This window comes from Neoarius graeffei, chromosome 3, assembly GCF_027579695.1.
Source record: "Neoarius graeffei isolate fNeoGra1 chromosome 3, fNeoGra1.pri, whole genome shotgun sequence".
Taxonomy (NCBI): Eukaryota; Metazoa; Chordata; class Actinopteri; order Siluriformes; family Ariidae; genus Neoarius; species Neoarius graeffei.
The window spans coordinates 64,804,262-64,817,150 of record NC_083571.1 but is presented as its reverse complement, the minus strand read 5'-3'; the positions used below and the strand labels follow the sequence as shown (position 1 = coordinate 64,817,150).

Below are 12,889 nucleotides of genomic sequence, written 5' to 3'. Positions count from 1 at the left end.
AGTTTGCATGTTCTCCCCGTGTCCGCGTGGGTTTCCTCTGGGTGTTCCGGTTTCCCCCACAGTCCAAAGACGTGCAGGTTAGGTTAACTGGTGACTCTAAATTGACCGTAGGTGTGAATGTGAGTGTGAATGGTTGTCTGTGTCTATGTGTCAGCCCTGTGATGACCTGGCGACTTGTCCAGGGTGTACCCTGCCTTTTGCCCATAGTCAGCTGGGATAGGCTCCAGCTTGCCTGCGACCCTGTAGAACAGGATAAAGTGGCTAGAGATAATGAGATGAGATGAGGTTTTATTATTCTTTAAATTAATTCGCATTGTGGATCTAGTCTTTTTATGTGACCTAATGCCCCTTAAAATATTTTGGGTGAAGCAGATAGGATTTAACACTTTTGTCATCAGTGTGAAAGTGAGTCATTAAGCGAGTGAGAGTCATTTTCAATCACCATCACAGCACAAATATTTGACGTGAAAGTTTCTGAATAAGTATTACATGACAGGCATTGAGCAGACGCTCTTATCCAGAGCGACATACAACATACCCAGAGCATCCTGGGGAGCAGTTTGGGGGTTAGGTGCCTTGCTCAAGGGCACATTAGCCATTCCTGCTGGTCCAGGGAATCAAACTGGCAACTTTTTGGTCCCAAAGCTGCTTCTCTAAACATTAGACCATGGCTTCCCGCTGGCCCTTGGGTCTGGCCTTCATGGCACATCTCTTTGAGACCATAGGACGTGATTCATCATCTCATAAATCTCAGATCCAGCAGCGTGAAATAGGAGAAAATGATACACTGCGTAATAGAGTCTGAATCCACAATAATGCAAACGCAAGCATTTGCATTCAAAATCAGAAATAAACAGTATTTACCACAAATAGTGAGTGGTTAGTGAGCTATAAAACTGATTTTGCAAAGTTATGTATCTCATCTCATCTCATTATCTCTAGCCGCTTTATCCTGTTCTACAGGGTCGCAGGCAAGCTGAAGCCTATCCCAGCTGACTATGGGCGAAAGGCGGGGTACACCCTGGACAAGTCGCCAGGTCATCACAGGGCTGACACATAGACACAGACAGCCATTCACACTCACATTCACACCTACGGTCAATTTAGAGTAACCAGTTAACCTAACCTGCATGTCTTTGGACTGTGGGGGAAACCGGAGCACCCGGAGGAAACGCACGCGGACAACATGCAAACTCCGCACCGAAAGGCCCTCGCCAGCCATGGGGCTCGAACCTGGACCTTCTTGCTGTGAGGCAACAGCGCTAACGACTACACCACCGTGCCGCCCCATACACACAGTGGTGCTTGAAAGTTTGTGAACCCTTTACAATTTTCTATATTTCTGCATAAATATGACCTAAAACATCATCAGATTTTCACACAAGTCCTAAAAGTAGATAAAGAGAACCCAGTTAAACAAATGAGACAAAAAATATTATACTTGCTCATTTATTTATTGAGGAAAATGATCCAATATTACATATCTGTGAGTGGCATAAGTATGTGAACCTCGAGGATAAGCAGTTAATTCGAAGGTGAAATTAGAGTCCAGTGTTTTCAATCAATGGGATGACAATCAGGTGTGAGTGGGCGCCCTGTTTTATTTAAAGAACAGGGATCTATCAAAGTCTGATCTTCACAACATGTTTGTGGAAGTGTATCATGGCACGAGCAAAGCAGATTTCTGAGGACCTCAGAAAAAGCGTTGTTGATGCTCATCAGGCTGGAAAAGGTTACAAAACCATCTCTAAAGAGTTTGGACTCCACCAATCCACAGTCAGACAGATTGTGTACAAATGGAGGAAATTCAAGACCATTGTTCCCCTCCCCAGGAGTGGTCGACCAACAAAGATCACTCCAAGAGCAAGGCGTGTAATAGTCACCGAGGTCACAAACGACCCCAGGGTAACTTCTAAGCAACCGAAGGCCTCTCTCACATTGACTAATGTTAATGTTCATGAGTCTACCATCAGGAGAACACTGAACAACAATGGTGTGCATGGCAGGGTTGCAAGGAGCAAGCCAATGCTCTCCAAAATGAACACTGCTGCTCGTCTGCAGTTTGCTAAAGATCGCATGGACAAGCCAGAAGGCTACTGGAAAAATGTTTTGTGGACAGATGAGGCCAAAATAGAACTTTTTGGTTTAAATGAGAAGCATTATGTTTAGAGAAAAGAAAACACTGCATCCAGCAAAAGAACCTTATCCCATCTGTGAAACATGGTGGTGATAGTATCATGGTTTGGGCCTGTTTTGCTGCATCTGGGCCAGGACAGCTTGCCATCATTGATGGAGCAATGAATTCTGAATTATACCAGCAATTCTAAAGGAAAATGTCAGGACATCTGTCCATGAACTGAATCTCAAGAGAAGGTGGGTCATGCAGCAAGACAACGACCGAAAGTACACAAGTCGTTCTACCAAAGAATGGTTAAAGAAGAATAAAGTTAATGTTTTGGAATGGCCAAATCAAAGTCCTGACCTTAATCCAATCAAAATGTTGTGGAAGGACCTGAAGCAAGCAGTTCATGTGAGGAAACCCACCATCATCCCAGAGTTGAAGCTGTTCTGTACGGAGGAATGGGCTAAAATTCCTCCAAGCCGGTGTGCAGGACTGATCAACAGTTACCGGAAACGTTTAGTTGCAGTTATTGCTGCACAAGGGGGTCACACCAGATACTGAAAGCAAAGGTTCACATACTTTTGCCTCTCACAGATATGTAATATTGGATCATTTTCCTCAATAAATAAATGACCAAGTATAATATTTTTGTCTCATTTGTTTAACTGGGTTCTCTTTATCTACTTTTAGGACTTGTGTGAATATCTGATGATGTTTTAGGTGATATTTATGCAGACATATAGAAAATTCTAAAGGGTTCACAAACTTTCAAGCACCACTATGCAAAATCAGTTTGATAGCTCAGTAACCTCTCACTATTTATAATAAATACTGTTTATTTCTGATTTTATTTTATATATATATATATATATATATATATATATATATATATATATATATATATATATATACACAGACACACACACAGTACCTTGCATAGGTATTCACCCCCCCCCCCAAAAAAAGTCAATACTTTATAGAGCCATCTTTTGCTGCAATTACAGCTTTAAGTCTCTTGGGGTATGTCTCTATTAGCTTAGCACATCTAGCCACTGGGATTTTTGCCCCTTCCTCAAGGCAAACCTGCTCCAACTCCCTTCAAGTTAGATGGGTTGCAGTAGTGTACAACAATCTTCAAATTATGCCACAGATTCTCAATTGGATTAAGGTCTGGACCATTCAAAGACATTTAAATGTTTCCCTTTAAACCACTCCAGTGTAGCTTTAGCAGTATGTTTAGGGTCATTGTCCTGCTGGAACATGAACCTTCATCCCAGTCTCAAACCTCTGGCTGACTCAAACAGGTTTTTCTCCAGAATTGCCCTGTATTTAGTGCCATCCATCTTTCCTTCAGTCCTGACCAGCTTTCCTGTCCCTGCAGATGAAAAACATCCCCACAGCATGATGCTGCCACCATCATGCTTCATTGTACGGATGGTGTTCTCAGGGTGTTGGGTTTGTGCCACACATGGCATTCCTCATGATGGCCAAAAAGTTACATTTTTGTCTCATTTGGCCAGAGAATCTTCTTCCATGTGTTTGGAGAGTCTGCCACATGCTGTTGGGTAAACTCCAAATATATTTTCTTTAAGCAGTGACTTTTTTCTGGCCACTCTTTCATCAAGCCCCACTCTGTGGAGTGTACGGCTTAAAGTGGCCCTATGGACAGATACTCCCATCTCCGCTGTGGATCTTTGCAGCTCCTTCAGTGTTCTCTTTGGTGTCTTTGTTGCATCTCTGATTAATGCCCTCCTTGCCCGGTCTGTGAGTTTTGGTGGACGGCCGTCTCTCGTCAGGTTTATAGTGGTGACATATTCTTTCCATTTTGCTATAATGGATTTAATGGTGCTCTGTGAGATATTCAAAGTTTGGAATATTTTTTATAACCCAACCCTGATCTATACTTCTCCACAACTTTGTCTCTGACCTGTTTGGAGGCTCCTTGGTTTTCATCTTGCTGCTTAGTAGTGTTGCAGAGTCAGGGTCCTTCCAGAACAGGTTGATTTATACAGACATCATGTGACAGATCATGTGACACTTTGATTGCACACAGGTGGATCTTAATCAACTAATTATGTGACTTATGAAGTGAATTGATTGGACCAGCTCTTATTTAGGGGTTTCATATGAAAGGGGGTGAATACCTATGCACACTCCAGATTTCTGTTTTTTCATCTTGATTATTGTTTGTGTCACAATAAAACAACAATTTGCACCTTTAAAGTGGTAGGCATGTTGTGTCAATCAAATGGTGCTAACCCTCCAAAAATCAATTTTAATTCCAGCTTGTAATGTAACAAAACAGGACAAACACCAAGGGGGATGAATACTTTTGCAAGGCACTGTGCATATATATATATATATATATACACACACGGTGGCACGGTGGCGTAGTGGTTAGCGCTGTCGCCTCACAGCAAGAAGGTCCTGGGTTCGAGCCCCGGGGCCGGCGAGGGCCTTTCTGTGTGGAGTTTGCATGTTCTCCCCGTGTCCGCGTGGGTTTCCTCCGGGTGCTCCGGTTTCCCCCACAGTCCAAAGACATGCAGGTTAGGTTAACTGGTGACTCTAAATTGACCGTGAGTGTGAATGGTTGTCTGTGTCTATGTGTCAGCCCTGTGATGACCTGGCGACTTGTCCAGGGTGTACCCCGCCTTTCGCCCGTAGTCAGCTGGGATAGGCTCCAGCTTGCCTGCGACCCTGTAGAAGGATAAAGCGGCTAGAGATGATGAGATGAGATGAGATATATATATATATATATATATATATAATGTGCGTGTGTGTGTTTTTCTCTCCTTTCATCCTTTCAGACGTACAATCCGGACGTTCATGAGACCCTTTGCTGCTGCAGTGGCCTTTGTCAGCAGCTGCATTAACCCCATCCTGTACATGTGTGTAGGAAAGGCGTACATACGCCACGCAGGTCTGGCCTTCATGGCACGTCTCTTCGAGGCCACAGGACGTGATTCATCATCTCGTAAATCTCATAACCAGCAGCGTGAAATGGCAGAAAATGATGCACTGCGTGATAAGGAGTCTGAATCCACAACAAGTGCAAATACAAGCATTAACATCAAAATGACACACATTCAAAATGGGAAACAGTGAGATGGGAAACCTCCAGGAGTTGCTGGAGGTTCACATGTCAGATAAGAGAAAAAAAATTTCAAAGCACATCCTATGAGGTCATGAGGAGTTTTTATTGTGATATACCAGCGTGACTGGCGGGATCAGGTGAATATTGCCTTCTTACTCTGAGTGAAAGTCCTGCTGATCTCTCGTAGTTCATGTCTCTGTCCATCAGGTGGCAACAAAAACATTTCTTTGACTCATCGCTGCAGTTAAGTGGATCAGCAAAGAGCTGAAGTCCTGATACTTTGGATAAATGCTGTGTTTCAATCCAAAATGACTGCTTTCAACACACTTTGGGATTCATTTCAGCACTCAAAGACAGATCTTTTTTTATACCGTATCAGGTCATTTCATGTGACTGGATGTCATCTTTAAGTGATTTCAAAAAACAAAACTGCAAACCTGACATACAAACTTTACACCAAGGTAAAATCTGGAATCCCAAGATGTCACTCATCATCAAAAAAACATATAGTTGAAAGCAAAACTTTGTGCACCCTTGGGAGAAAAATAATGAAGGGAAGACTAGACACTTCTAGCACTTAAAGTCAGCAGTGTAAAAGTTTGCATCTCCTTCTGAATGTGAAATAAATGTTCTCAAAAATTATTAACGAATATAAATATACACACACTGTCCACTTTAATATGAACATCTGGCGAGATGAAGATTTTATGATTGAAAAGATCGTCTGGTCTTTTTCCAATCTTTGCCTGTCTAATTCTGATGAAGGTGTGACACATTGAGATGCTTTTTTGCTCACTGTGGTTGTAAAGAGTGGTTATCTGAGTGATCAACCTAGCTTCCTGTTAGCTAGGCCTAGTCTAGTCACTCTCCTCTCTCATCAATGTGATGTTTCTGCCCTCAAAAATCCTGCTCACTGAGTGATTTTTTTTTTTGCATCATTCTGTGTCAATCCTTATGAAAGTCCCAGCAGATCAACAATTTCTGTGTCATGTAATGATGCACTGAGCTGCTGTGACATGATTGGCTGACTGGAAAACTGCATGAGTGTGCAGGTGAACAGTTGTTCCTATGAAACTGGTTGGTGAGTGTACATCCAGGTCATGAGATCAAATAGAAGTAAAATGTAGATATTCTATAAAATATATTCTAAGTACCCCGTGTCCGCGTGGGTTTCCTCCGGGTGCTCCGGTTTCCCCCACAGTCCAAAGACATGCAGGTTAGGTTAACTGGTGACTCTAAATTGACCGTAGGTGTGAATGTGAGTGTGAATGGTTGTGTGTGTCTATGTGTCAGCCCTGTGATGATCTGGTGACTTGTCCAGGGCGTACCCCGCCTTTCGCCCATAGTCAGTTGGGATAGGCTCCAGCTTGCCTGCGACCCTGTAGAACAGAATAAAGTGGCTAGAGATAATGAGATGAGATATTCTAAGTATTACTGTTTTATCCATATGTTTTGGATTGTTGTCTTGTTCTGGGACATGCCCACTTTTCATTCATGAATTTTTTTTGTGTAAAATACAGATGTTTTTCCCTTTTTTTGCATTCAAACTTTTACACTCATCTCAAACTGATGACAGACTGAGGAGAAAAACACTTTAATAATGTTTAAATACGAAAACCTTGGGACAGGATGTTGAAATTCAAATTAAAACTGAAAACTATGATTTGTAAATAATCTTTGACCTGTGTTGCACTCAGAACAATACAAAAGCACTTTATTTGATGTTTTACTTCATGTATTGTATTGTTTTTTCAAAATAAACACTTCAATTTTGATTCTTGTAACACACTTCAAAAAAATTTGGGACGGTAAAGCAGTTACTATTTTATCATTTTTCCATTCCTTCTCACAGCATTTAAAAGATGTTTATGGACTGAAGATAGCAAGTGACAAAACGTTTCAGGTGTTATTTTGTCCCATTCTTCCTGCAAACAAGTCTTAAGGTGTGTAACAGTACAGGGTCATCATTGTCATATTTTTCTTTTCAAAACTCACCACACATTCTCTATTGGGGACAGAGGGGACAGGCAACCTCTCTTTCCACAGCCATGCCTTTGTAATGTGTGCAGAATGTGGTTTTGTATTGTTGAAATCTCCCTAGAAAAGATGTCGTCTTGAAGGCAGCATATGTTACTCCAAAATCTCAGTGCACTTTTCTGCATTAATGCTGCCATCACAGAAGTGTAAGTTACCTTTACCAAGGGCACTGACACAACCCCATACTATCACAGACTCTGGATTTTGGACTTGTTCCTGGTAACAGTCTGGATGGTCCTTTTCGTCTTTGGTCTGGAGCACACAGCCTCCATTTCTTCCAAATAAGAATGGAATACGGGTCCTTCGGACCACAATACATGTTTCCACTGTGTGATGGTCCATCCCAGATGCCTTGAGCCCAGAGAAGTCGACGCGGTTTCTGGACACAGTTAACATAGGGCTTCCTTTTTGCACAGTAAAGTTTTAACTGGCATTTGTGGATGTAACTCTGTATTGAAGCTTGACAAAGGTTTGCCAAAGTAATCCCAAGCCCATGTGGTTATATCAGCTATACAGTGGTGCTTGAAAGTTTGTGAACCCTTTAGAATTTTCTATACCCTTAGCAAAAAGTAGTATACTTAAAGTTCATTTTATTAAGTATGCTTCAGTATGAGTATAAGTATAGCAAGTATACTACAGACCATGTACTTTTAGTGTACTAGAAAGTATACAAATTTAATACTTTTTCGGACTAAATTGGAACATTTCAAGTTTATAAAAGTATACTTTAAAGTTCATTTTAAGTTTGCAAAAGTACACTTTAAAGTATACAACAAGTACACTCATCTATATACTTGGTATATCCCTCTTGCATGCTTAAAGTATACCACAAGTACACTTATCGATATACTTCTTTTTTTGGGCTTTTTTCACCTTTAATGGATAGGACAGTGTAGAGACAGGAAATGAGCAGGAGAGGGATCAGGACATTACCTTGGGTTGGAATCGAACCCAGGTCCCCAGATTTATGGTATGGCACTTTAGTTGACTGAGCCACAACACCCCTTAGTTACATACTTCAAGTCCCTATTTTTAGTTTATTATTGTATACTTTAAGTATACTGTTATAAACGTTGGTTATTTCACTAGTTTACTTGTTGTACTTTAAGTTTGCTTGGCATATTACTTGTAGCTTACTATTTATATACTGGAAATATACTCCTTAATGTATTCTTAAAGTTTACTCATACTGTATGTACACAAGAGTGTGATGCATTTACAAAATCACAAGACAGAATGTTGAAAACAAGTTTGATATATTTTCAAACATTTCAAAAATAAAGAACTATGAAATCAAGTCCTTCCTTACTGGAGAAATTGATCAATAAAGTCAAGTCAAAAGTTTTTCTGTTTTTGTGTATGATTTTAAGGTACATAAAGATAATGCAATTGAGCACACATACTATATACTGTAAAGTTTTAAACTCCAGCATTATATTATATTAATATATAAATTAAATGTTAAGCATGAGTCAATGACTTGACCTTATTATGCACTTGGAGCAAGATATACTAAGTATTAGTACTTTGTGGCAGAAAAACGTGAAAAGTATACTAAAGTATACGTTTTAGTATTAAAGTATAAGTCTTAGTATTAATGTACTTAGTCTTAGACTTTTATTTATACTTTTCAGTATATGCCAAGTATACTTCACTATACTATTCTTAAGTATATAAAATATAGTTTATAAAAAGTCAACTTCAAGTATACTTCTGCAGTTTTAGTAAAAAATAAGTATACTCATAGTACACTTGAATAAACTTCTTTTTGCTAAGGGTATTTCTGCTTAAATATGACATAAAACATCAAGTCAAGTCAAGTCAACTTTATTGTCAAATATGCTATACATGCTCGACATACAGCACAGATGAAATTTCAGTCCTCTCTGACCCACGGTGCAAACAGGCAATGCAATAAATAAAAATAAAAAAAATAGAATAATTGAAAAAACAAACAATATAAACAGTATAAACACTCTAGATAAGAGCTAGACATAGACTAAACACTCAGACAAAACAATATAAACAGTATAAATAAACAGTATAAACACTAGATAAGAACTAGACATAGACTAAACACTCAGATAATATAAACAGTGTAAACACTTGATAAGAACTAGACAAAGACTAAACACTCAAACAGACAATATAAACAGTATAAAACATCATCAGATTTTCACACAAGTCCTAAAAGTAGATAAAGAGAACCCAGTTAAACAAAGGAAGCAAAAATATTATACTTGGTCATTTATTTATTGAGGAAAATGATCCAATATTACATATCTGTGAGTGGCAAAGGTATGTGAACCTTTGCTTTCAGTACCTGGTGTGACCCCCTTGTGCAGCAATAACTGCAACTAAATGTTTCCGGTAACTGTTGATCAGTCCTGCACACCGGCTTGGAGGAATTTTAGCCCGTTCCTCCGTACAGAACAGCTTCAACTCTGGGATGTTGGTGGGTTTCCTCACATGAACTGCTCGCTTCAGGTCCTTCCACAACATTTCAATTGGATTAAGGTCAGGACTTTGACTTGGCCATTCCAAAACATTAACTTTATTCTTCTTTAACCATTCTTTGGTAGAACGACTTGTGTGCTTAGGGTTGTTGTCTTGCTGCATGACCCAACTTCTCTTGAGATTCAGTTCATGGACAGATGTCCTGACTTTTTCCTTTAGAATTGCTGGTATGATTCAGAATTCATTGCTCCATCAATGATGGCAAGCCGTCCTGGCCCAGATGCAGCAAAACAGGCCCAAACCATGATACTACCACCACCATGTTTCACAGATGGGATAAGGTTCTTATGTTGGAATGCAGTGTTTTCCTTTCTCCAAACATAATGCTTCTCATTTAAACCAAAAAGTTCTATTTTGGTCTCATCTGTCCACAAAACATTTTTCCAATAGATAGTTTTCACATGACGTCACAGAGTTGGGGATTCCCTAGTGGCGGCCATCTTGCGGGTCAAGCTTACCATACGGGTGACTGAGCACACATTGTAACGTGTGAGTACAAAGTCTTCAAAAGAACCCAAGCAGGCTATTTAAAGCTAGCAATGGTGCACACCTGTTGTATTCACAGCTGTCGTAATAGGTCAAATGATGAAGTCAAGCGGAGCTTTTATGGAATTCCCACTGTACGGGAGCACGAAGGCGAGCAAACAAACTCAGCCTACAAAGGAGAAATCTATGGCTTGCGAGAATCAACCGCAAGGATTATCAGCCTTCCAAACACAGCAAAGTCTGCTCCGATCATTTTATAAGTGGTAAGTTGTTTAAATAAACAATCAATTGTGTTTAAGTTTGTTTTTGGAAACCAAAACATCATGTGAACACTCTCTGGAGAATGCTTAACTGGAACCGCTGAGTGTACGTTTACATTGTAATGTACACTTAATATCGCTCATTTGTCATGTTTCTATTTGACACTTGTCACTTCACTCACGCAAGGGTCATTTTTGAAAAACATTTAGGTCTATTCTGTATGATTTGATTTGTGTTTGGGATGCAAACAGTGCGCCTTTTGGCGGATGCCGCCTGAATTGCGCAGATCTGATTTTTGTTTTTGGGGGGGCGTTGGAGTGTCTGATTATAATTTCAAAGTAAATTCTATATTAAAATTACTAAATAAGCAAATCTGTTACAGTCCATGAAACAGGAAGTATAAGGATGAGAAAAAAAAACAGTTTAAATCGGAAAGCTGCGCACATTTGCGCAGTCCTGCACACCGCTTGGGCTGCGCAAATGTGCGCAGCTTTCCGATTTAAACTGTTTTTTTTCTCATCCTTATACTTCCTGTTTCATGGACTGTAACGGATTTGCTTATTTAGTAATTTTAATACAGAATTTACTTTGAAATTATAATCAGACACTCCAACGCCCCCCCTAAAAAAAAAAAAAATCGGATCTGCGCGATTCAGGCGGCATCTGCCAAAAGGCGCACTGTGAACATATAAAGTTGTATATATTAGACAGCCTTTAAAGTTTGATGAAGTCAGTTTCAGGCTTTGGAGCAGGCTTTGGCAGTTTCAGGCTTTGGCAGCTCTGCATAGTCAATTGATAATGCATCTTTGTCCACTTCGTAGGGGTCAATTCCCCCAATCAAGGCCAGTTTGGCTGCATACCATTATCGTGAGATGTCGTCTAATGTATCTATATACTTCTGTTTGCTTGATTTAGCCGACATTGATCTTTATTTTAGAAAACTTACTATATAACTTCATAAATTCGTCTGAGATAACGTAGCTGGTAGTGGCGATGGTCCGTTTTGTTTGCCCCGCAAGATGGCGGCTGGGGCGCATTCCCCAGAATGCCGTGACGTCAGTGAAAACTATCTATAGCCTTCTGGCTTGTCCACGTGATCTTTAGCAAACTGCAGATGAGCAGCAATGTTCTTTCTGGAGAGCAGTGGCTTTCTCCTTGCAACCCTGCCATGCACACCATTGTTGTTCAGTGTTCTCCTGATGGTGGACTCATGAACATTAACATTAGCCAATGTGAGAGAGGCCTTCGGTTGCTTAGAAGTTACCCTGGGGTCGTTTGTGACCTCGGTGACTATTACACGCCTTGCTCTTGGAGTGATCTTTGTTGGTCGACCACTCCTGGGGAGGGGAACAATGGTCTTGAATTTCCTCCATTTGTACACAATCTGTCTGACTGTGGATTGGTGGAGTCCAAACTCTTTAGAGATGATTTTGTAACCTTTTCCAGCCTGATGAGCATCAACAACGCTTCCTCAGAAATCTGCTTTGCTCGTGCCATGATGCACTTCCACAAACATGTGTTGTGAAGATCAGACTTTGATAGATCCCTGTTCTTTAAATGAAACAGTGTGCCCACTCACACCTGATTGTCATCCCATTGATTGAAAACATCTGACTCTAATTTCACCTTCGAATTAACTGCTAATCCTAGAGGTTCACATACTTTTACCACTCACAGATATGTAATATTGGATCATTTTCCCCAATAAATAAATGACCAAGTATCATATTTTTGTCTCATTTGTTTAACTGGGTTCTCTTTATCTACTTTTAGGACTTGTGTGAAAATCTGATGATGTTTTAGGTGATATTTATGCAGAAATATAGAAAATTCTAAAGGGTTCACAAACTTTCAAGCACCACTGTGTGTATGGGGCGGCATGGTGGTGTAGTGGTTAGCGCTGTCGCCTCACAGCAAGAAGGTCCAGGTTCGAGCCCCGTGGCCGGCGAGGGCCTTTCTGTGTGGAGTTTGCATATTCTCCCAGTGCCCACGTGGGTTTCTTCCGGGTGCTCCGGTTTCCCCCACAGTCCAAAGACATGCAGGTTAGGTTAACTGGTGACTCTAAATTGACCGTAGGTGTGAATGTGAGTGTGAATGGTTGTCTGTGTCTATGTGTCAGCCCTGTGATGACCTGGCAACTTGTCCAGGGTGTACCCCGCCTTTCGCCCGTAGTCAGCTGGGATAGGCTCCAGCTTGCCTGCGACCCTGTAGAACAGGATAAAGTGGCTAGAGATAATGAGATGAGATATATAACTTTGCAAAATCAGTTTTATAGCTCAGTAACCTCTCACTATTTGTGGTAAATACTGTTTATTTCTGATTTTGAATGCTAATGCTTGCGTTTGCATTATTGTGGATTCAGACTCTTTATT

General features: G+C 40.5%; 1 protein-coding gene across 2 annotated transcripts in view; it reads left to right on the top strand.

The window, feature by feature from the left end:
* Positions 1 to 8,597, top strand: part of ltb4r2a (leukotriene B4 receptor 2a) — a 36,762-nt gene extending 28,165 nt beyond the window's left edge. For both annotated transcript variants that reach the window (XM_060917139.1, XM_060917140.1), the window contains exon 5: positions 4,930 to 8,597. In XM_060917139.1, the coding sequence (XP_060773122.1) occupies positions 4,930 to 5,227 (298 nt within the window). In that variant the 3' untranslated portion in view covers positions 5,228 to 8,597. The remainder of the gene's footprint in view (positions 1 to 4,929) is intronic.
* Positions 8,598 to 12,889: the final 4,292 nt, after the last annotated feature.